The 25,013-nt window shown below is 45.5% G+C and overlaps 1 protein-coding gene across 7 annotated transcripts in view; it reads right to left on the reverse strand.

Annotated features, from left to right (window-relative positions):
- NSD3 (nuclear receptor binding SET domain protein 3) overlaps positions 1-25,013 on the reverse strand; it is a 126,523-nt gene that overhangs the window by 79,479 nt on the left and 22,031 nt on the right. For all 7 annotated transcript variants that reach the window (XM_087706153.1, XM_087706157.1, XM_087706156.1 and 4 more), the window contains exon 2: positions 13,424-14,145. In XM_087706153.1, coding sequence (XP_087562279.1) covers positions 13,424-14,101 — 678 coding nt within the window. In that variant the 5' untranslated portion in view covers positions 14,102-14,145. The remainder of the gene's footprint in view (positions 1-13,423; positions 14,146-25,013) is intronic.

A 25,013-nucleotide genomic window follows, 5' to 3' on the forward strand; every position in this document is an offset into this window, starting at 1 on the left:
AGCTTTTAGATTGCTGCAAAGATTTTAGAAACCTAGTGGAAAAGTAAACTTTGTTCCCCACCTTTGTAAGGTCTAGGTTCGATTAGTTTCTAGTCTGCTTGTGCTTTATAGGCAGCCTTGGCTTCATCCAAGGCTTTGCAGACCACTGGCCAAATGATTTGCAAATGACAGATCCACTGTTTCAATTAGGGGATTTCTGGTTCATGTGAGGGTAACTCAGGCAAAGCATTGAATTCATGCCCTGTGGCCACTCTGAATGGGGTAAAATCTGTGCTAGCGTGAACTGCATGATTATAGGCCACTTCTGCAAAAGGCAATAGCTCGGTCCAGTTGTCCTGCATATGAGCATGTACGTGACAGTAAGATGACCTTCCGGGTTCCTGCATGCACATGCACACCGGCCAGCTGGTCTTCATGCAGGTATGGGCACCATGTGGCCTGCATGCACGTGTGTGCCAGAAACTGGAAGATCATCTTCAGGGCGCACGCATGCGAACCCGATGGCTGCTCTTCCAGTTTCCGGCACATGTGCACGCTCCCATTTTGGCACTTGGTGCCAAAAAGATTTGCCAACACTACAATAGAACCACAGGACAAAAAGGACTGATTTTCACAAAAGTCAGAGTCAGGTCTGGTTAATTGTTTAGTTGGAAGACCATCAAAACTGTGGACCACACTGGGATGCCCCCACCCCACCCCAAAACCCATTACACTACAGTATAGGAGAAGGCAATGCTTCTATCTAGCTGCCATGAAAACTGGACAGACTATGAAATTATCTAAAACAGTGGTCCCTAATGTTTATGACCTGGTGGCCCAGCGAGGGGGGGGGGAAGAGGAGAACTGACAGGCTGCTCACACAAACTGAGCTTCGTGCTCCTGTGTTACAGCCTGCCACTCGCGCAAGTCAAGCTGCACATGCACATTTACCGGCCAGCCGTTTGTACGGCCCAGTTCTGAATAGGCCATGGCCTGGTAGTGGGCCGCAGCCTGGGGGTTGGGGACCCCTGATCTAAAGTCAAGATCAACTTTTCCAGAATTAATCACAAATTACCCTTTGAAGTTCTGAAAACTGTTACTATTGTTGTAGGAGTCCTCTTGCAATATCTCTCCTTCCTAATATGATAGGCAAGCTGATTCATGCCTTCAACCCTGTTTTTCCCAATAAAGAAACAGAATACATAACCCAGTGAATTACAACCTTCATCGCTGATTCTAAACATATGAGCAGAATCCAGGCAGGGAGCCAATTGTGACTGAATTAGAACAAGACCATTTTAAGATGTTTGTTGCATTTGTAGTATAGAATGAAGGCAGAAGCAGATAAGAATTATTTAACTGTAACAGCAAAGGAGGATATAAATTTAGAACCTATGAATAAGTAATTTAAATGTACAAATCATTCTGGGGATGGGAAGGCACATTGCCAGCTTTTAAATGTATTTCATTTATGGACAGATAATTTTGTGGAAACTTCTGTCGCTTTCTTTCTGAAGGGCTGTTCCACAATGGGCCAGTTTTTATTCAGGGGACACTCGTTTCTTTCCTTCCATTTACTGGTGAAGTTGAGTCACCCATATCATTTTGAGAGGGAGAAAAAGGTGAGTGGATTATCACCATCAAAGCATTAATAGTTCCAAATGTGCATTTCTCAATATCTTCTTCATTAGCCCTATAAAATAGATCCCAATTACAGTCTTCACAGAGCCACTGCCGAGACACAAGCAACTTGCCAAGGCCATCTTTTGAAAGCCGGCTCAGGAATTCTGGGAGTTGAAGTCGTAAAAAGAGCCATCGTTCCTGACCTCTGTCCTAGATTTTGTTGTGGTCCGCCAGCAGAGCTGGCAGCAGATTCGGACAGTGAGGCGGTTGGGGAGGAACATGGGCCAGTCCTGGAGTCTGGGGAAGGCTCTGATGAGGGCTCTGTGTCAGAGGCAGAGAGGGGGCCAGAGCCGTCTGACAGTTATCAGCTGCCTTCAGAGACGGACATCAGTGAGGCAGACGAACAGCTGGAGCCTGTTCCCTGTGTGCATGCACAGTGTTGCCAGATGAAGGAAACAGTTAAAGAACAGGGGTCAACTTGGGAGTAAGGCCACAGGTGGATGGTGAATGGCCCTTCCCATAGGGAATAAAAGAGGAGCGAAAGGGGAGGGGAGTTTGCAGGAGGCAATTAGTTCATTCCTGCATTCTTGCCAAGTATTGCGGTGTCTGAAAGATATTGGCCTGGCCACTCTCCAAGCCTGATAAAGGTCGGTAATTGTGTACTATCTTGAAAGACTCTAGGCCAGGACTTTGCTGGAGAAGAATTCACTGTAAATTAAATAAAAGGGGTTTATCGAGACGAGGACTTGGCTTTGTGCTGCTGGGGGAAGCTTAGGTCAGAATAGTCTTACAGACATGATCTAATGATCATCCAAAGTGACAATGACGCTAAAAAAAAGTGACTCACAACATTTGCACTTACAAATGTCACCGCATCTCCACGGTCATATGATCAAAATTTAGGCACTCGGCAACTGGCACTGCAACAGTGGCCGTGTCCTGGATCTTAGGATCACTATTTGCAACCTTCTGAGTTGACTTCTAACAAGCGAAGTGAACAGGGGCAGTCGGATTCGTTGTAACGATTGATTCAATCAAATGCAGAGATTCTCTTAACAACTATTACAAAAAAGTTATAAACTCCGGCGCAGGTCACTTAACAATCATCTTGCTTAGCAACAGGGATAGTCACCCAAATTGTGGTCACAACTCAAGGACTACCTGTATTGTCACGAGCTGATATACGATCTAGGTGTTAGTCAATAATTCCTCTTTTAATATTTTTAATGTTTTAAGTAAGGAACTTATACACTATTCAAAAAAGGCCTTTTACTGATCTCTTTTTATTTAATGGTAACGATGGATGAAGAGATATCTTCCTCACAAGCTGCCACAACTTTGCTAACCGGAAGTGAGTTTTGTTTCTCTGCACTATCTGGTTTTCACAGAAGCTTTAGAAGTGAGCATATATGAAGGGAAGAAACTTCACAGTTCAGGTTCCTTGCTAGAAACAAAACCTTGGTAAGTTACATCTCCATTTTGTTTGTGAAATCATAAAGGCCAAACCCAGGACTTCTTTCCTGTTAATAAATTATGTGAGTTCACTAAAAGGTTTATAAGGCCTTATAATCCAGTTGCAACACTGGTTTGCAAGAGGCTTAGTTGAAATATAGCAAGGTAGTAGAGAATACTGACATATTGCCGTTGGCCGGTTTTGTTCTAACAGTGATTTTTATGGACAAATCTCTATTTTAATATAATTATTTTGATGCAGTATATGCATCAAGTGTCACCTGAATTTTAGTTCAAGTATATAATTGATTTTGAAGCTCATTGATTCCTCTATAGCAGTGGTTTCCAAACTTGGCAACTTTAAGAGCTGGCTGGAGAATTCTGGGAGTTGAAGTCCACAAGTCTTAAACTTGCCAAGTTTGGGAACCACTGCTCTATAGTTCCGACCACTGGCTGGGCCTGCCCATCCGCCCCAGCACTATCCAGTTCTATATACCTCAATCTCTGGCTCGCTTGACCCATCCACACACCCAGCTGATTTCCGCACCTCGCCTGCTCTATTCACCGTGGCTGCCCAAGAAGGTGTGCTGGAAGCTGCACGCAGGAAATGTTTTTGCAGCCGTGCGCAAGCACAGAAGGTGCACTTGCTCACATTTTCGGTTCTGCAACCGTTTGTTAAATTATACGAAGCCCACCTCTGCTTACATCTCAGAAACAAGAATTTGGTGCATTAAAAGGTTTCAAGATTAGCAAACAGAACACAAAGATACATATATTTAATATCTGACATGTGACAAAGTCAAGAAATATTGGAGTAAGTTTCATATCTTAATACAGAAGATTCTCGAAGTGAATCTAAAGATAAAAGCAGAAACTTTTCTTTTGGGTTTAATGGAAAAAGACTTTTTTGGGAACTTTGATATTATACATGTTGACGGCAGCAAGATTATTTTATGCACAAAAATGGAAGGATGCTTTGATTCCCATAATGGACAAGTGGTAGCAAAAACTGATGGAGTTGGCAGAGATAGCTAAATTAACTGTTTTGATTAAAGAGAAAATACAACTATTTTTGTTTCTACTTGGAAACCACTTCTGGACTTTGTGCTCGAGGTGGAGGAAAAATGAAACTTTGATTTGGGGTTTTACTGATTAGATAGGTTTGTTGTTATAGAAATGGCTAGTTTATACTATTACCGGTATGTAAAAGTTAAAAAGTTAAAAAGTTGAGATTTGAAGTTAATATCTTATTCTACTGCCCCAAAGGGAGTCGGAAGTCAATAACTTTTTTTTCTTTTCCCCTTTTTCTTACACCTTTCCCTTCCCTATCTTTCCTACTATTTTCTTTTGTATTTTTGTATATTATATAATATTAATGTATAAACTACATCACACACACACACACACACACACACACACACACACACACACACACACACACACCATCTATCAGTCTTAGAATTTTCTTTCAACACTAACATTCAACTGAAATTACTTTTCAAATGGAGTGAAAATTTAATTTGGGAGATGGCATGGGACTATTCAGTCATACAGCATTACTTGCTAAGACTGTTTTTTAATAACTTGCTTAACTCCATTTAAAAAAAAATGTTGGGTGGCCACCAACATTACGCCACATTTCCTCATAGTTTAACCGCACCTTCTAAGACCGTTTATAGTGTATTCTATCGTGGTATGAGTCAATCGTTCAGCTAGTCTACTGAAATCTGGACCAATGAAGAGTGGGGTTTTTTTTTGTTTTTTTTTGCAGAAACAAAGCAAATCTCTGTGCATCATTATTTCATGAGTATGCCTCTTAAAAGATTTAATAGGTTTATAGAATACTCTACGACTGATTGAAAGAGTCATCTCACAACTTTGTGTACCAAAAGCAAAGGTCTAAAGACAGAACTATGAGACCAATTCCACAAAACAAGTCGTTTAGTCAATGGAATCATCACAAATGAAATGATGCCCAAATATGATCTTCTGTGTACATGCGACAACATAATTATCAGACAAACCAGTGTGGTCTGGTGGTTAAGGTGCTGGTTTAGAGACCAGAAGACTAGGAGTTCTAGTCCCGCTTTAGGCATGAAAACCAGCTGGGAGCTTTTGGGCTGGTCACTTTCTCTTAGCTCACCTCACAGGGCTGTTGTTGTGAGGGGGGGGATAGGAGGAGGAAGGAGTATAGTGTATGTGCTGCCTAGAGTTACTTATAAAGTGTTGGATAAAAGTCCAAAAAAACCAAACAAATAAATGTTGCAATTACATACTTATGGCGAGCTTCAGCTACAAGTACTAAGTCAGTGTGTTTGTGTAATGTCATCATATGTCTTTCCTCTTTACCCTTCTGTAGATGTCCATGCATTTAGTGGTTAACGCTTCAGTGTGAGAATAATGGAAGCCAAAAGAAGGGCCTTCTCCGTGGTGGCCCTCCCTCTCTGGAACATCATTTCCCCCTCAGATTAGAATGGCCCCCACTCTTAACGCTCTTCTGGAAGGCACTGAAGACTTGGTTCTGCCAGTGAGCCTGGGGAACCCAGAGAGGGATCGAGGCCCTTAAACCGCTCGTGCGATCTGCTGTCCCCGGAGAGGGGGTGGGTGGGAGGTGGGGGTTGATTTTGCTATATTGTACTATATTAATTTATTTGATTCTTTTTGTTAGTTTTTATTGTTTTAAATGTGGTTTTATATTCTGTAAGCCGCCTTGAGTCGCCATGGGCAAATAAGCGGCAAAATCAAATAAATAAATAATCAAATAAATAAATAAATAATCAATCAAATAAATAAACAAACAATCAAATAAATAACTAAATAAATAAATAAATAATCAAATAAGCAATCAAATAAATAAATAACAAAATAAATAACAAAATAAATAAATAATCAAATAATTAATAAAATGAATAAAGAAATAAAATAATCCCCATTGAACAAGGAACGTTTTGAATACGTATGGATCATTGGTAAAATTCTTTTTTTTTTATTACCGGTTCTGTGGGCATGGTTTGGTGGGTGTGGCAGGTGAAGGATACTGCAAAATCTCCATTCCCACCCCACTCCAGGGGAAGGATACCACAAAATCTCCCTTTTCCAGAATGGGAGGAGGGAATGGTCACACGTGGGTTTTATCACAACCTGATTGGTCCAAGGCTGAGAGGAAATCTATAAATACCGGTGCCTGTCCATTGCTAGCCCAGATTCTCTCAGCCTGGTCCAAAGCTGTAGAGTAGTTGGATAGGTTCTGTTTGTTTTCTCCTTTTGGGTGAGTTCTATTCAGTCTGATTCCTATTTGGCTAATTGGGCACTTTAAATTTAAATTCTAAATTGATCTGCTGCGGCCCCAAGGGACAGATCTCTGCCTCGGGCGGCTGGGGGAGGGCCCAGTGGGGCACTAGTCTCCCCCCCGCAGGCCAGGAACCTTTGCCCGTCCCCGGGTGCGGGGGTGCGGTTCCATTCAAACTGCTTCGTTCAAACTACTTGAAGGGGCTGTTTTTTTGCAGCATTCAAACTGCTTCGTTCAAACTACTTGAAGAGGCTGTTTTTTTGCAGCATTCAAACTGCTTCGTTCAAACTACTTGAAGAGGCTGTGTTTTTGCAGCAGGAAAGTGAAAGAGAAACTTTAAGCCTCGAGGCTCCAGCGTGCCGATCGCTCCGGAGGGGGCCCCTCGCTGCAGGCTTCCTTTGTTTGTGTTGCCGGGGAGACAGAGCAGGGGGGGAGAGCGGCTCTCCCTGCTCAATTTAAAGTGAAGCCGGCTAGAAGCCTGGCTGGGCTGCTGGTGATTATTTCCAGCCCTTTTCTCCCGCGCACGGAGTTCCGGTGGCCATTTTGGAGGCTGCCACGTGCGTGAGGCCTTGCCTTTATTGACGGGCCTAGTGCGGCCTAGTGAGAGGCCTTGAGCCTAGGTCTCCCCACAGGCTTCAGGCCCTGGTCTCAGGTGGGACTTTGGAGGCCGATTCCTGCTCCTTTCATCGGACACGTGAGTGGGGCATGGACGAGGGAGCGGAGATTCCCCAGGGGCAAGGGGCAGGCCCTACTGGGAGTGAGGAGGCCTTGGATCAGGAGGTGGGGAGGGGGGCTCCCCCTCAGAGATCCCTTTCTTCAAGGCGCCCCTCCAGTTCTGTTTCTAGGGATGAGGCAGCTCGCCATAGGGCGCTGGAAAGGACCTTTGCCAGGGCAGAAAGGCAGGCCCAGTCCTCCAAGCCTTTATCTAGGGACAGATCCAGGTCCCCTGTTAGGCCCATTTCAGAAAGGTCTCTACTTAGGGGTTTTAGCCCGGCTTCTTCATGCAGCTCCCCTGGTAGGTCGCAGGCCTTCTCCAGGAGGGGGCGTTCTCCATCCCCCATAGATGATCCTCTGGAGGGCACGTCCAGAGGCCCCTGTTCCCCCCAAAGGTTGGCTCCTCAGGGCCCTGCTTCTACTTATGGGGATGTGGAGGATCTGGATAATCTCCCTGAAGGGATTAAGAGGCTTATTTCTGCAGCCATCACTCGGGGCATTGCCCAGCGGGACAAAGGCTCCCTTTACTCTAGGCATGGGGGGCTGAACAGGGCTCAGTTTCGGGCTTCCTCCCCTTCCATGATCAGTGAGGCTTCCTTCCTGGGTGGGGGGGAGTTACCCCAGGAGATGGGATTCTCAGATGATGAGAATACCACTGTTTCGGAGGAACCTTCTTCTAAGGTCCTATTTATGCCCGCCTTGTTTAAAGTTCTCTTGGATAAGGCGAGGCACACCACCAAGGTCGGAACTGGGGATCCCTCTGTGCCCCCCCCAAGGGATCCCGACATGGTCATGTTCTCTGCCACGGCCACCAACAAGGAAGAGATCCCTGCCCCTCCCTTGTTCCTAGAGGTTCTGACCGACCAGTGGGCTAAACCTTCCACTTTCTCTTCTCCAGGTAGTACCGACCGTCGGCATTATAACATGGAGCAAACCTTTGCTCAGGCCATTCAGCTCCCGACGGTTGACACCCCTGTGGCCGCATTGGTGTCCTCCTCCCCGGTGGTGTCGGGCGATGCGGCAGATAAGATGAAGCCGGAGGATAAGCGCGCAGAGCTTACGTTGCGGAAGAACTTCAACGCCACAGCGTGGGCCATTAAGGCGGCGGCCTCGGCTTCCTACTTTAATCGTGCCACGGTCATGTGGCTCAAGAAGCTGCAGGCACGCATTCCCATACAGGAGGACCGGATCCATCAGGATCTGGTCAAGATTCTGGCGGCGTGTCAGTTCTCAGCTGACGCGACCTTGGACACGGTCAAGTTTGCTTCTAGCGCCCTGGCCACCTCGGTCACCTCCCGTAGGCTCCTGTGGTTGCGCCATTGGCAAATGGACAACAAAGCCAAATGGGATTTGGCGGCTGCCCCCTTCAAGGGGCCCGATCTCTTCGGGGAGGCCCTTACTCGCATCCTCGTGGAGGATAAGGACAAGAAGAAGGTCCTACCCTCCACGGCTAAGAAGGCCGAGAACAAGTCACGTCCCTTCCGTAGGCAACGGTATAGGGCCCCTAACTTCGGCTATAACCAGCGCTTCTCTTCTTTCTCTTCTGACAGGCATTTCTTGGGGCAGCCCTTCCAGGACAGGAGCCGTTTCCAGGCCCAGGCTCGGCGGCCCTTTCGGGGGGGAGGCGGCCGTCCCTTCCGCAGGGGGAAGTGACTCGAACCCGAGTCATCCCATCGGCGGCCGCCTCGCTCTTTATGCGGACCGGTGGGACGACATCACGTCGGACGCCTGGGTTCGAGCCACGGTTCGTTACGGGCTCAGGTTAGAATTTCTCTCCACTCCTCCAAATCTCTTTCGGTCGTTCCCTCCATCCCGGAGTCGAGAGCGCTGCCGCCTGATGAGTCAGGCGATCGCCCACCTCCTCGAAATCCATGCGGTGGAGGCGGTTCCCGCAGGGGAACGGGGCCGGGGCCACTACTCAAATCTCTTCGTGGTCCCGAAGAGCACGGGGGGTTGGAGAGCAATTCTAGACCTCAAGCGCCTGAACAGGTTTCTGGTCTACAGGCGGTTCAAAATGTCATCGCTCAAGTCCATCCTTCAGGGCATCAGGAAAGGCGATTTCCTGGCCTCCGTGGATCTCACGGAGGCCTATCTTCATGTCCCCATCCTGCCCGCTCATCGCCGGTTCTTGAGGTTCTCCCACGGGCCCCACCATTACCAGTACAGGGCTCTTCCCTTCGGCCTGGCCTCGGCCCCGAGAACCTTCACAAAGGTCCTGGCGGCTCTGGCGGCCCATCTGAGATCGGTCCCGGTCCGCCTCCAATGTTATTTAGACGATGTCTTGCTTCAGGCGGGCTCCCTGTCTCAGACCGTTTCAGATCTTCAGATTACCATTCGAAGCCTCCAGGCCCTGGGGTTCTCGGTAAACTTCGAAAAGAGCCATCTCACTCCCTCCACTCGCATTCTGCATCTGGGGACGGTCATAGATTCCAAGTTGGGGGAGGTGCGTCTGTCTCAGGAGAGGCAGGTCAGCCTTCGTCGGCTGGCAGAGAGCGTTCGCACAAAGCGCTCCGTTTCCATCCTCTCTCTGTCGCAGTTATTGGGCAAGATGGTCTCTTGCATAGGGATTGTCCCGTGGGCCAGACTCCATCTTCGGCCCCTTCAATGGGAGCTTATCCCCTATCAGAGGGGACGAATGAGCAATTCCCTTCGGACTCTCCGCATCTCGACGGGGGTCCGTGCATCCCTGGTGTGGTGGCTCTCCCCGGCCATCCAGCGGGGGTGTCTGTTCTGGGAGCCGAACAGGGTGACCGTCACCACGGACGCGAGTCTGTTCGGGTGGGGGGCCCTGGTGGGCTCTCGGATGGCTCAGGGCAGATGGACGGCCTCGGACCTCCGTCACAACATCAATTGGCTGGAACTGAAGGCCGCGCGTCTGGCTCTGAGTCACTTTCGCTCCTCGGTGGAAGGGAGCCACGTTCTCCTCCTGACGGACAATGTGGCCACCAAGGCGCACATCAATCGTCAGGGCGGGACCCACTCGAGAGCCCTCTGGCTGGAGGCTCTGCGATTGGGGTCGTGGGCGGAGAAACACTTACAGTCCCTGGTGGCGGAGCACATCTCGGGACTCTCCAACGTCCAGGCGGACTGGCTCAGTCGGGCAACTCTGGACAACGGCGAGTGGCAACTCCACCCGTCGCTGTTCCGGGAGATCTGTCGTCGGTTCGGGTCCCCCCGGGTGGACCTGTTTGCGTCTCCCGAGAACACACAACTCCCGCGTTTCTTCACCCGTTTCCAATCCAGCTCGGCGGAGGGCACGGATGCCCTCAGGAGCCGGTGGCCCCCGGGCCTTCTCTATGCCTTTCCCCCCATTCCACTCATCCCGGGGACAGTCAGGAAGGTGGTGACGGAAAGGGCCCTGGTCATTCTGGTGGCCCCGTTTTGGCCCAGGAGACCCTGGTTTGCGGACCTGGTTCAGCTGTCAGTGACTTCCCCGTGGAGGATTCCGCAGGGGGAGGTGGTCTTACGGCAGGGGGCCCTGATTCACCCAGAGCCTCAGTGGCTTCAGCTGGCCGTTTGGCTCTTGAACGGCGGCTTTTAAGGGGGGCTCATCTGTCTTCCGGGGTCATTCGCACCATCGAGGCGGCCCGTCGTCCCTCAACGACCCGCATTTATAACTCCACCTGGGCAGCGTTCGTCCGCTGGTGCTCCCCCAAGGGCATCTCTCCCGACAGAGCCACCATCCCCAACGTCTTGGATTTCCTTCAGAAGGGCCTGGAGGACGGGCTCTCGCAAAACACCTTGCGTCGCCAAGTGGCGGCTCTGTCCTCGGTCTTGGGGGGGGCGGGATCTTCTTCTCTTTCCCAGTCTCCTCTGGTCAAGCTGTTCCTCAAGGGGGCGGCAAATCTCAGGCCTCCCCCCGTTCATAGATTCCCCACGTGGGATCTTCCGCTTGTCCTCAAGGCCTTAACGGGAGCTCCGTTTGAACCTCTCCGCTCGGTGCACTTGCGCTTCTTATCACTGAAGGTGGTCTTCCTGGTGGCCATCACTTCCGCCCGGCGTATATCCGAGCTGGGCGCCCTGTCTTGTAAGGACGACCTCTGTCATTTTCACCAGGACAGAGTGGTCCTTCGCCTTGACCCGGCATTCGTCCCCAAAGTAAATACCCCCTTTCACAGGGCTCAGGAGATCGTCCTGCCTGACTTCTGCCCGAGTCCGTCCACTGACAGGGAGCGTCTTTGGCATCGTCTGGATGTCCGCCGTGCCTTGCGGATCTACCTCCGGCGGACCAAGGATTTCCGCAAGTCGGAGGCCTTGTTCGTCTCCTTCCTACCTGGGGCTCTGGGTTCGAGGGTGTCCTCGGCTACCATCGGCCGTTGGCTGCGTCAGGCCATCTCGGAGGCCTACGTGGCCTCAGGGCGGCCGGTTCCATCAGGCGTCACGGCGCACTCTACAAGGAGCGCGGCAACCTCGGCAGCGTGGGCCACAAGGGCCCCGTTTGAAGACATCTGCCGGGCGGCTACCTGGGCCACTCCGACCTCGTTCATCCGGCATTATCGTCTGGATGCTTTCGCGTCGGCGGACGCATCTTTCGGTCGTAGGGTCCTACAGGGGGTGGCAGCTGAGGCTCCCCTTGGTTCCTAGAGTTCCTGTTCTCCCTCCCTGGGACTTTAGCTTGGGTATGTCCCACGTGTGACCATTCCCTCCTCCCATTCTGGAAAAAGGACGTTGGTCTTACCTGAACGTCTATTTTCTGATGGGAGGAGGGAATGGTCACAACCCGCCCTGAGTTCTGTCTGTTGGGGCCAAGGGGAGGGCCCGGGGGGTGTTTCCCGGGGTTTGTTGTGTTGTTTCTTGTTTTTCAGTTGTACCGTTCATGTTCGAGAATCTGGGCTAGCAATGGACAGGCACCGGTATTTATAGATTTCCTCTCAGCCTTGGACCAATCAGGTTGTGATAAAACCCACGTGTGACCATTCCCTCCTCCCATCAGAAAATAGACGTTCAGGTAAGACCAACGTCCTTTCCCACCCCACTCCAGGGGAAGGATACTACAAAATCTCCATTCCCACCCCACTCCAGGGGAAGGATACCGCAAAATCTCCCTTCCCTCCCCACTCCAGGGGAAGGATACTGCAAAATCTCCCTTCCCACCCCACTCCAGGGGAAGGATACTGCAAAATCTCCATTCCCACCCCACTCCAGGGGAAGGATACCGCAAAATCTCCCTTCCCTCCCCATTCCAGGGGAAGGATACTGCAAAATCTCCATTCCCACCCCACTCCAGAGGAAGGATACTGCAAATTCTCCCTTCCCTCCCCACTCCAGGGGAAGAAAACTGCAAAATCTCCATCCCCCCCTCACTCCAAGGGAAGGTTACTGTAAAATCTCAATTCCCACCCCACTCTGTTGGTTCTCCGAATTACTCAAAATTTCCGCTACCGGTTCTCCAGAACCTGTCAGAACCTGCTGGATTTCAACCCTGGTACGGATACTACTGGATTACATTGAAGAAAAAATTTGAAATTTCAAAATTACTTATCTAAAATAGTATTTTTACACCTTCAGGCAGATGATCTGATTAGCCAATATTGCCTGAAAATCAGAAATTATCCCATGAAGCTAAATAAAGTATAGCCTGTTTTATATGAATTGTTCTTGGCATTAAAAGAGATATCTGCACGAAACAATTACCCTATTCACACAGGGAGGTTTATAATTTAATACAGAAAGAAAAAGAAAAAAAAATGGTCAGAAAATGCAAAAAGACCAGAAATTGTTGTTAACATAAAATGTACTGCATATGATTTTCAGTCTCTCTCCCTAATTATACCCCAAAATGAAGCACTGTACAACTTTAATAGCCGTCATGTCACTCAGCTGTAATAAAATTACTGAGATAATATTCACCCATCAATAGTATTGTACAATTTGACTCTAGAAGAATCTAAAGTTCTTTATAAATTATTCTGACAATTTGCATAGTTGGTTGCAAAAGATGGTTTGGGTTTTTTCCCCCCTGCGGTAGAGAAAAATCTACAATTTTTATTTTTATTTTTTTAATGTAAAATGCATTTATACAAACAAACAGACCAGTACGGAATGCTACTAAGCAATCTTTGGGCACTGATTGGCAATATTCCATAAAAGCCAAGCTGACAAGCAAGATGAAAAAAACATTAAGGAAAAGACTCAGAAAAGCAATGCTTTGCATGAAAAATAAGGAAGAGGCAGCGGAGGAGGAGAAAAAGAAGAAGGAGCAGGAGAAGGAGAAGGAGAAAAAGAAAGAGGAGGAGGAAGAGGAGAAGAAAAGGAGGAGGAGGAGGAGGAAAAGGAGGTGGAGGAGAAGGAGAAAAGGAGGAGGAAGAAAAGAAGAAGAAGGAGAAGAAACTGAATTATTATTATTATTATTTTACTCCAACTTACATTTTGCTCCTCCGGCTCGAGCTTGGGAATCTTACGTGACTTGCGCTCTTCCGAATGGGCAGCGTCATGCTTGCTACTTTTTTTCCGCTTCTCCTTCCTCCCTTCGTGTTTGGACTTCGCAAACTCGCTCGCTTGCACTTCGTTTAAAAGGTCCCCACACAGTGAGGACTCAAACAATTCCCTGCCGTTCTGGATAGTTTTGGTTATTTTCAGTTTAATTTCTGGTGAGCCTGTCTTCTTTGGAATCACCGTTTGGGAGACCGAGGGAGGAGGGGGCTGGGGAGGGGAGGGCTTCTCCAGAAGGTCTTGTGGCCTTAGGTTAGAGTTCTCCATCTGATAATACTCCGGTGGGCTAAAGTTTCTAACGGTGCCAAAGCCGTTGGCAGAGCCATTGGGATACTGGCTGAAGGACTGGAATTTGGTCTGGGGCTCGTACATGCCAATTTGGGGAAATCCATTAATGAGGGGCGGGAGGTCCTCGGCCGTTGGCGTGGGATACTGAAAACCTTGCTGCAGAGCGAGGGCAGCTTCATAGGGTGTCTGCCGACCATCTTCTGTGATGTCACTGTGGGCATCGAAAGCATCCTCTTGGCGGTTGTTCGCCGAATCAATGAGTTGAGGTGGTTGCTGAATTGTGTTTCCCATGATCCCTTGCATGAAAGAGAAGGAGAAATCCATTGTTCTGCTCCAGCATCCTTAGCTTTCCCTTTTTCTCATAGGGCCTAAAATGAGAGAAGGGAAAGAAAGAAAAAAAGATGTAATTCTATGGCAGTGATGGCCAACCTTTTTCTCCTTGCGTGCTGTTTTTCTACAAACACCCCCCTCCCCCGGCAGCCCATTTTCCCCTTTCTGCTAACAAGGTTTCCAAGGCTAGTAAGTTTACTACAGCATAAACTCTAGTGTGTAGAGTAAACATTTTTATTTGATACACAAAAGACTTTCCTTCATTATTGTAAGGCACAAAAGATCAGGTCCAAGTCAAGGTCTAATTAAACTGACTTATTGCTAATCATGCGTATGCACAGGAATCTTCTCAACTAACGGTTAACACCTGCTTGTAGTTAGATAAGAGTTAACGGAATTCAAGGGTGGCTGGATTACTTAGCTTGTGGCTATGTAGGGATTCTAAGGCTGATGTCTTTTTTAACTCCACCCCCGAGTTCGGCCACTCCTTTTCCTCATCAGTGGTTTATGCGAAGGATGCAGGCATAGAGCACAAAAGTACACTTGGACACTTCTAAAAATCGAACAGTACACCCTCCAGCAACACTTGTTTGTGAGATGGGCAGTTATATAAATTTGATATATAAATAAATAAAATCAAAGGATTTGGATAAGCCCCTCCAGGCAATTTTTCTTTCTTTCCTTCCTTCGTTCCTTCTTTCTCTCTCTCTCTTTCTTTTTTCTTTTTCTTTTATTTCTTCCTTTTCTTTCTTTCTTTCTTTCTTTCTTTCTTTTTTTCTTTCTTTCTAGTTTTGTCTTTCTTTCTCTCCTTCCTTCCTTCCTTCCTTCCTTCCTTCCTTCCTTCCTCATACATACATACATACATACATACATACATACATACATACATACATGGGTGGGTTCCGGCAGGCACTACTGCCAGTTCGCTCATGTGTGTGCATGCACAGTGCAATTACAATTATTCTGTGCATGCGCAGAATCGAAAGACAAGATGGCAGCCCCTACAGAGCTGCCTGGAGAACCGGTTCAGGGGCGTGGCAGGCCTAGATCGCTGCCAGTTCCAGCAACCCAGGCTGCCAAACCACTACCAGTGACCCAGGCTGCCAAACCACTACCAGTTCAGTTGAACGGTTCCAAATCAATAGAAACTCACCACTGCATGCAAGCATACCAGTGGTGGGTTTCAACTCCTCATGGACGCAGTGCACACATACATTCTATCGCCTCTGCGATGCTCTGCGACGCTCCAGCTGCTCTGTGGAGCATCGTGCAGGCACTGTATGTGCCATGAGCAGCAGCACAGAAGCTTTAAAACAAAGGTAAGGAGAAAGGATGGGCGGGTGGGCCCTCCGGAGTCACATCCTTCTCTAACAAAACCAAGCCAAGTTCTATAAATGAGAAAGCATCACAGACCCTTATTTTGCCCATTAATATACTTCTTTAAAAAACCCACCAACCATATGGGATGATGAAGCTCTTCGTAGAATCCATACATTTAACCTCAGCTTGGACTTTTCTCTCAATGGTTTGCCACCACGAATTCCCTATTCCCAGGGATGGCTAATCTTTTTGTGGTCGCATGCCAAAAGTGCATCCATAACCAGAAGCATTCTTATTAGGACTACTAGATCAAAAATGGATAAACAATCAGAATACATAATCATATACATACTCACTGCAGCCAGGATTGCTTTCGCACAAAAAAAATCAATATACCCTCAGATGAAACTATAATCAGGAAAATACTCAAATGCGCAGAAATGGATAAAATGACAATAGAACTAAAAGAAAGAGAAGAATCGGACTTCTATAAAGTATGGAATAAAATTTATAAGTGTCTAGAAATCAGAAGCCAAAACAGAAAATAGGGAATATAAATATATGGTGATACAATAATGAATATTATTATAAGTGTTAATACTACGTTTGCTACATTATAGGACAAGGTTAAAGCAATAGGAAGGCAATGCAGAAGAGAAAACTATAAAAGCTAAGCAGGAAATCTCATATAGAAAGCTGTAAAACTGTATATTATTATGTATGTTCTGTGTTTTGTTTTGTTGTTGTGTCTTCTTTACTGTTTTTAAAGATTAAAACATTCAATAAATATTTAAAAAAACAAAAGTGCATCCATAATGCAATGTGTGTGTGCCCCACCTGCGCGCCTCATCTTCTGTGCATGTGCACATGACCCCCCCCACGCTCTCCCTTCCCCCATGCATGCGTGTGTGACTCCCCTCTGCCTCGTTTTGGGTTTGGTAGCAAAAATGGGCCGCGGGGGGGGGGCACTGCAATCCCCATCCCCTGCACATGCACACTTGACTCCCCCTGTGCATGCATGACAGAGATCCGAAAATAAGCTGGTTGGTGGGAGGCGTGAGCACATGCGTAGTAGAGCTGAGCTGGAGCAACAGCTTGCGTGCCGGCAGAGAGGGCTCTGGGTGTCATCTGTGGCACATGTGCCATAATTTCGCCATCATGGTCCTACCCCCAACCCAAGCTTCAAAGTATTTGTGCATTTTAAAATGCTCAGATACCATGTTTTCCCGAATATAAGACAGGGTCCTATACCCCCCCCCAGAATAAGCACTTGGCCTTATTTTCGGGGATGTCTTATTAATTTTGAGGTGCAGGAGGCGGTGACCGTAGTCAAAAATAATTCCAGTCCCTTAAAATATTTTTAAAACACAAGGAAAAAGTAAATACAGGAAGCCATTTCTTTTCACTTCTCGAACCACCAAATTTGGGAGTAACTTCAATAATGCTAATTTCAGCAGCAGTCATAATGACTTCTGAGGCGAGGCAAGAGGCTATGGGTGGTTCAGAAACCTGTAAGTGATAAACCACGATCTGTACAGACAGCTGCACCGTTTGTCTCTTTTATACTTTTCTCGGCAGAAAAGAACTTTCTGTAGATATCCTGAAATATTAATACATTATATAGCGCATTCATCTAGATTGGTAGCACTGGAGGTGTGACCAAGTTGTAATGTTCACAAGAACAATTAAAGAAATTTCAGGCAAGTACCATAAACACAAGGATAAAAAAGGCACATGGTGGCTCCGTGGCTAAGATGCTGAGCTTGTCGATCAGAAGGTCGCCAGTTCAGCGGTTTGAATCCCTAGTGCCATGTAACGGAGTGAGCTCCCATTACTTGTTCCAGCTTCTGCCAACCTAGCAGTTCAAAAGCACATAAAAATGCAAATAGAAAAATTGGGACCACCTTTGGTGGTAAGGGAACAGTGTTCTGTCTAGTCATGCTGGCCACATGACCACGGAGACGTCTTCGGACAGTGCTGGCTCTTCAGCTTTGAAACAGAGATGAGCACCGCCCCCTAGAGTCAGGAACGACTAGCACATATGTGTGAGGGGAACCTTTACCATAAACACAATATTGGAAGAGGTCCCACTGAAGGATGCAATCTAGTTGCAATTTTTTATGTTCATGAGAATGGGCAGACTCAGTTAATTCATGGTTTATGTCTTTGGCTCCTACATTTTATATTGTTTTTGCATAGCCTACTTGACAATACAGGTAGTTCTCAATTTACAACAGTTTGTTTAGTGACCGTTCAATATGGCTTCATATTTATGATGGTTGCGCTGATCCCCTTTTGTGACCTTCTGACAAGCAAAGTCAATGGGGAAACCAGATTCACTTAATAACCGAGTTACTAACTTAAAAGCTTCAGTGATTCACTTAACAACTGTGAGGAGGGAGCTTGTAAAATGGGGCAAAACTCACTTAACAAATAGCTCGCTTAGCAACAGAAACTTTGGACTCAATTATCATAAGTTGAGGACATACCTTTATGTAATAAACATTTTTCCCTACCTACAATGGACCTTTCTGTAGACAAATGTTCCCATGGGGCTACATCCCTCTCTCTATTTCTATTCTAAATGGGGAAAGGACCATTCCAAGAGGCTGAAATTGTCCACATGGCCAATTCTTAATTTGGAGAAACTGAAACTTATCGAAGAAGGTTTAATAGCCTCACCTTAGAGTAAGGTTGACACTTTAGTAGCCATAAAACATCCTAATTCAAAGGTCAAATTCTCAATAAGGAGGAAAACCTAGGTTGACTGGATGGCTGCATACAAATTTAAACTTTTTTTTTCCCTTGTAAAAATCCCCTCAACAGCTGGTACTCTAAACCTGGTATGTAAACATTCTTCTGGGAATATATGTAAAGAAATTTAAAAAGCCATTTTATTACGGTTTCCAAACCAAAATATTTTCCTTATTAACCACATGGTGATACATTCGGCTCTCTTCATTTTCAATTATCAGCCCAGTGCTGGGGTTTGTCTTTTTTTAAATATATATATATAGCTAGCTGATGAGAGCTAAATACCTTGAAATAGATCTATACTAGTCTCCCTTTATTTATTTATCAGCACAAATACAACATAAAATGTAACAAAGGCAACAGTAAAATATTGGGCTTTCTGTCTGGATGGTCTCTTGTGACGAGCCGATGGACAGAGAATGGAAGCAGTTAGCTTCCTCCCATAATTGGGGCATACCAGGGGTGTGACACTAAATATATACCTACCTCCCTGGACTCAGCTGATAAGGAGGAGGACCTGTGGCTTAATGGTTAAGACGTTTGCCTAAGATGTAATACAGCACAGGTTCGAATCCCAGTAAGAGTATGGCTAGCTGATGAGAGCTAAATAGCTTGAAATAGATCTATACTAGTCTCCCTTTATTTATTTATCAGCACAAATAAAACACACACACACACACACACACACACACATATATACACACACACACACACACACACACACACACACACACACACACACACATATAGCTCTTTAATCCTATAGAAGATTTTAAATACCTGAATCTTCAATAACAAATTACCTGTCCTAACTGCATATGAAATATGGAATGGAATCAATGTAATATTTGTCCTAACCTAGGCTGCCACAAAAAGAACGAGGAAGAGTCCTGGTCCTGACAAAACCGCTTTTGTTAAACGAATGTGAATTCCTCTCATTCACATTCAGCAAGGCCTGGCAAACAGACTTTCAAAGGAATATTTAGGACCACAGACCTTATCTATCTTGGAAAGCTGTCATGTAAATGTTTTCCAAATGACGTGCCGTGCAAGGAAAGACTGGGCACAAAGTCTCTGAGATTCATGGACAGATCTTCACACTCCTGAAACGAATATAACAACCAAACGAACGAATTGTTTCCTACAAAAGCCCACTCCCCTTTTGGTCCTCTTTTATTTCCTATGGGAGGGGCCAATCACCTTCCACCTGTGACTTAATTCCCAAGTCTACCCTGATTTCTGAAAATAACTGCTCTGCGCATGCGCACACTGGGAACAGGCTCCAGCTGTTCCTCTGCCTCACTGCTGTCTAGCTCCGTAGGCACATGATCACTGCCAGACGGCCCCGACCCCATCTCTGCCTTTGATGCAGAACCCTCATCCAAGCCTTTCCCAGCCTCCAGGACTGGCCCATGCTCCTTCCCAACCTCCTCACTGTCCGACTCTGCTGCCAGCTCCATTGGCAGGACACAACAATATTGTACTTTAAAATGTGTGGTTTTGAAATTGTAATTACCGCTGATGGGACTGCTCAACATGCAGTTCAGTGGCCTTATGACTTATTTGGGCTTCTGATTGACATCTTATCTTGCCTTTTTGTTTTTCAGGCAATAGCAGTAGATAGCAATAGCAGTAGACTTATATACCGCTTCATAGGCCTTTCAGGCCTCTCTAAGCGGTTTACAGAGAGTCAGCATATTGCCCCCAACAATCTGGGTCCTCATTTTACCCACCTCGGAAGGATGGAAGGCTGAGTCAACCCTGAGCCGGTGAGATTTGAACCGCTGACCTGCTGATCTAGCAGTAGCCTGCAGTGCTGCATTTAACCACTGCGCCACCTTGGCTCTTAGCACTTTCTCCTTCAATTTTCCCCCAACCAATAACTCTCATCATAGGTTAGTTTATGGAATTGTCACTGACCCAGAGGTACATTTGAAAAATCAGCACAAGGGTAGCACCTTGTGGCCAGCTTCCCATCTAGTTAATGAATCTTTTAAAACCCAAGTTAGTCACAGCAAAGATAATAATGGAGACCAGGATGTGCAAAACACCGCAGTTTCAAAGCAGGAAGATTTCACGGCGCCCACAAACAGCAAGAATTCAGCACAGAGGACGGAGCTCTGTCCTCCTGTGTCTGAAAGGTACTGTGACGTCAACCGGTGCTCCAAGACCACCTAGTCACAGAAAGCAGCATTTTATAATCAGAATAACAACCAATGACAAGGTTAGCGTTTGTTAAGAATAGAAGGAGCAAAAAATGTTTCTTTCATCTTCAAATCTGTTCCATACTAGGATATTAGAAAAAAGGAATGAAGCCACTGCCATAAACCACTTAACCTTTCCCTCTACAAAAACAACACAAAAGCAGAAGCAACAGAGTTGGTTGTTATGGGTCTTGATATTCCTGTGCATCAAACGAAGGAAAAGAGGAAGAAGACATGTCCTGATTACGACTGAAAGAAGACATTGAAGTCTGGACAGGCTTGTGCAACTTGAAGTGAGCCAGTATTCGGAGAAACAGAATAGACTTTCTGAGATATAATTGATTTAATCGCAAAATATACTTTAGAATGCGGCCACAATCCCATCATGCCTTCTTACAACACTTGAAGCATACAAATGAGGTTATTCACAGGCTCTGCTGTTAAACCTTCTATTTTAATGAGGCCATTTCTTTCTAACACTTATTGTTATTAGTTGAGCCGAAAGAAAAGGGCTCGGCCTTACTGGAATGTAACAGGACTCCCCAGTTCGTGAACTAATTATGCAAAACATGAATAAACAGCTTAGTTTAGCAATTAGTCACCCATTGTAGCCGGGCTAACAGGTGAAGATAAAACATAGTCACTTACTGGTTTGGGTGTAAGAATACTAACTTGTAGCCTGACCTGTTCTTCAATAAGCAGCGCGAAGAATAGGTTTTGTATGTTGCTGAGCCCAGTCTGTTAGCTGTTAACACTTCAAAGTTATGACACAGGATGAGCAATTTTTTTTAAAAAAAGGAGCAATATGTAAGCAGGATTTCCATATCTTAAGTTTTGTTTTTCATCTTCTGTAGGTGTGGCTTGATGGCTGGTTAGAATAAAAAAATAGTTTCCCCCTTTCCTATATATAGATATCAACTGGGGCAACGTGGCCTTTCCCCCCCCCCCCCGGTTGGCTTAAATTAGAGATGAATAATTTGCAGGGTACACCTGGACTCAGACATCCTGCCCATGAAATTCAGAATCACAATAGCACATCTTTTGTGGTTAGTTACGACCCCATGGACAATGTTCCTCAAGGCCTTCCTGTCCTCTACCATCCTCTGGAGCCCATTTAAGCTCACACCTACTGTTTCGGTGACTCCATCCAGCCACTTCATTCTCTGTCGTCCCGTTCTTCTTTTGCCCTCCATCGTTCCCAGCAATAGGCTCTTCTCCAGGGAGTCCTTCCTTCTCATTAGGTGGCCAAAGGATTTGAGTTTCATCTTCTAAACAGTAGTCAGGGTTGATCTACTCTAGGACTGAATGGTTTGATCACCTTGCAGTCCAAGGGACTTGCAGGAGACTTTTCCAGCACCAGAGTTCAAAGGCCTTCATTCTTTGGCGCTCAGCCTTCCTTATGATCCAACCTTCACAGACATCCATTGCAACTGGGAAAACCATAGCCTTGACTAGATGCACTTTTGTTGGCATGGTGATGTCTCTGCTTTTTAGTATGCTGTCTAGATTTGCCATAGCTTTCCTCCCCAAGAGTAAGAGTCTTTTAATTTCTTTAATTTAATTTAATTTAGCCCATCTTTATGCTACATTTTTTTTATGACCACAAGGCTGGGGAGGGGAGCAAGAGGCTTCAAGGAGGCAAACTGTTCTTACTTCTAGCTTTAAAATCCCCCAACTCCAGCATAATAACTTGAAATATATATCTTGTTTCAAAATTCCATAACAGATTTCAAATATTTGGGACATTTCAAAGGATGAAAATGGGGCCATCTATCTACTAGAAATCACTAACCCCCGTTCCCACTCTCAATAGAAAAAAAAAAGCAAAATTTTGATTTCATTCTTTTTGGGTGGCCACTGTGCTTCAGACAATATCATCTTCATTCTCCAGCTCAGTGTTGCCATTTGTAACACAAAGAAAACCATACTGCAAATAAACAAACAAATGCTCAGGAATTGCTGGTATTCTAACCAAAAGTAAGTCTAGCAGCAGTCAATTTCCTACCGTTTTCACTGTGCTGAGACACTAAGTTTTTAATAGTAAATTAAAAATGGAAACATTACAGCATCACTATTCCTGACCGTCTGCTGTTGTCTATGATTTCTTCGAGCCTGCACAAACATTTTTTTTACAAATCTCTGATACAGCAACTGTATCTATCGAGACAGAAATAGGGGAAAGCTTTCTCACTGGCCAGGAGGAAACAGACTGCTGGGTTCCTGTTGCATTAGAGGCAGGAAGCAAAATAATCGGATTCTACTAGCCAACCAACTAACCAACAACCAATCAGATCACTTAATTAGTAGGCACAGATTGCTTAATTTCCCACTGCTAATAGCTCCCTTGGGAGGCAAAAGAGAAAGTAGTATGTATGCATGAATGTTTCTTTTTATAAATATAAAGGGAATGTTATAGGGATATGAATGACAAACTTGTCATCTTATCCTTCTCATCTTTCCCACTACCTTCTCCTATTGGTATCTTGTGCGTTATGATTACATTACTTTGTTGTTTGTATGCACATTGAAACCGTCTGCATTGGAGAGATATTCCTTTTGTGTCCAACACATTTGGCCAATGAAGAACTATTCCATTCTATTCTATTCTTATTCCTATTCTGTTCTTTACTGTTCTATTCTATATTCCATTCTATATTCTATTCCATTCCATTCCTTTTCCATATTTCATTCCAATTCCATATTCTATTCTATTCCATATTCTATTCCATTCCATTCTGTATTTTCTCTATTTGTTCTGTATTCTCTATTTGTTCTGTATTCTCTATTCTATTCTGTATTCTCTATTCTATTCTGTATTTTCTATTACATTCTCCATTCCATATCCCATTCCATTCTATATTCCATTCCATATTCTATCCTATCCTACCCTTCCCTATATTCTATTTTCTCTATTTGTTCTGTATTCTCTATTTGTTCTGTATTCTCTATTATATTCTCCATTCCATTCCATATTCCATTCCATTCCACTCTAAACTTTCCCTTGTAATGGAAAACTGTGACCTTAGGGATGAAACGCTTGCCAACTTTGGTTTAAGGCATATTCCAGATAAACAGTTTCGACTTTTGGATGCCACGTTTAGAATAACTAAAAACAGGGGGCTGAAAACAAACACACCCCTCCCTGAAATTAACAAAGAATGCTAGCCTTCTTGAAGGCAACCTTCTGCAGCTTTTAATCTCCTTGACACATGCACACTTCATTGCTTAAAGAAGCAGAACACGACAGATGTCGAGAGTTTTCTTTTTGGTAGCGCATTTTCTAAATGTTCAGTAAAATGACAGCGTACTTCTGCTTTACTCATAAGGGAGTTATGTCAATATGTGAGGAAACAGAAAGACGGGCATCAGCAAAAATGCAGTCATAAGGGAAATCTTGAGTAAGTTTGCTTTCACCCACCTCCCTAGGTTTTTCTCTGTGTTTATTAACTTTCAGGCCCAAAACAACCTTAGGCATTTTTCAGGGTGGATTTGATTTAAATCAAGTCGATTTAAATCATTGAGTAAAAAGGCTTGATTCAAATCAACTCGATTTACCGTGGGGTGCTGAGATCTGGAACCAGCAAAGGAGCGACGAGCGGTGCCTCTGCCAGCGAAAATAGAGCTCAGTTTTCGCTGGCAGAGGGCTAGCAAAACAAACTAAAAACAAAAGGAGAAATGTTTCCCCTTTTGCATTTGACCATCCAAGGAGGGGCAGGAAACGAGAAAGGGAAAGAGGAACAATGAAGAAAAAGAAGGGAAGATGGGCAAGGAGGGAAATATAAGGAAAGAGGAGAAGGAAGAAGAATGAAGAGAAGGGAAGGAAGGAAGGTTATAATGAGAATGAGGGAGGGTCTCAGGGAAGTACTTCCTTATCTCTTGGCCAACATGAGTCCTGTGTCACACCCACCATGGCCACGCCCCCGGACCCTCTGAGATCAAACACAATCCTGATGTGGCCCTCAATTAAATTGATTTTGACACCCCTGGACTATATGCAAATTATTCTTTTAGCAAATGACACCCCTTTATACTCCTGTTCTGACAACATGACCTGATCATTTCTATACATCTTTTCTTTCTGCACCAATTCATTTAACTTCCAGTTTTACCAGGAATTGGGGAAAATAACAGAAGAGATGATGCAATGAGGGATCTTGGAGTCTTAGTGGGCAATCACTTAAATATGAGCCAGCCATGTGGTGCAGCTGCCAAAAAAGCCAATACAGTCCTAGGCTGCATTAACAGAGGAATAGAATCAAGATCAGATGAAGGGTTAATACTACTTTATAAGGCCTTGGTAAAGCCACACCTGCAACACTGTGTCCAGTTTTGGTCATCACAAAGATGTGGAGACTCTAGAAAGAGTGCAGAGAAGAGCAACAAAGATGATTAGGGGACTAGAGACTAAAACATATGAAGAACAATTGCAGGAACTGGGTATGTCTAGTTTAATGAAAAGAAGGACTAGGGGAGATATGATAGCAGTGTTCCAATATCTCAGGGGTTGCCCCAAAGAAGAGGGAGTCAAACTATTCTCCAGGGCACCTGAGGGCAGAACAAGAAGCAATGGGTGGAAACTAATGAAGGAGAGAAGCAGCTTAGAACTAAGGAGAAATTTCCTGACAGTT

Source organism: Thamnophis sirtalis, unplaced genomic scaffold (assembly GCF_051295495.1).
Source record: "Thamnophis sirtalis isolate CommonGarterSnake01/CBP01778 unplaced genomic scaffold, rThaSir2_p1.2 scaffold_2, whole genome shotgun sequence".
Taxonomy (NCBI): Eukaryota; Metazoa; Chordata; class Lepidosauria; order Squamata; family Natricidae; genus Thamnophis; species Thamnophis sirtalis.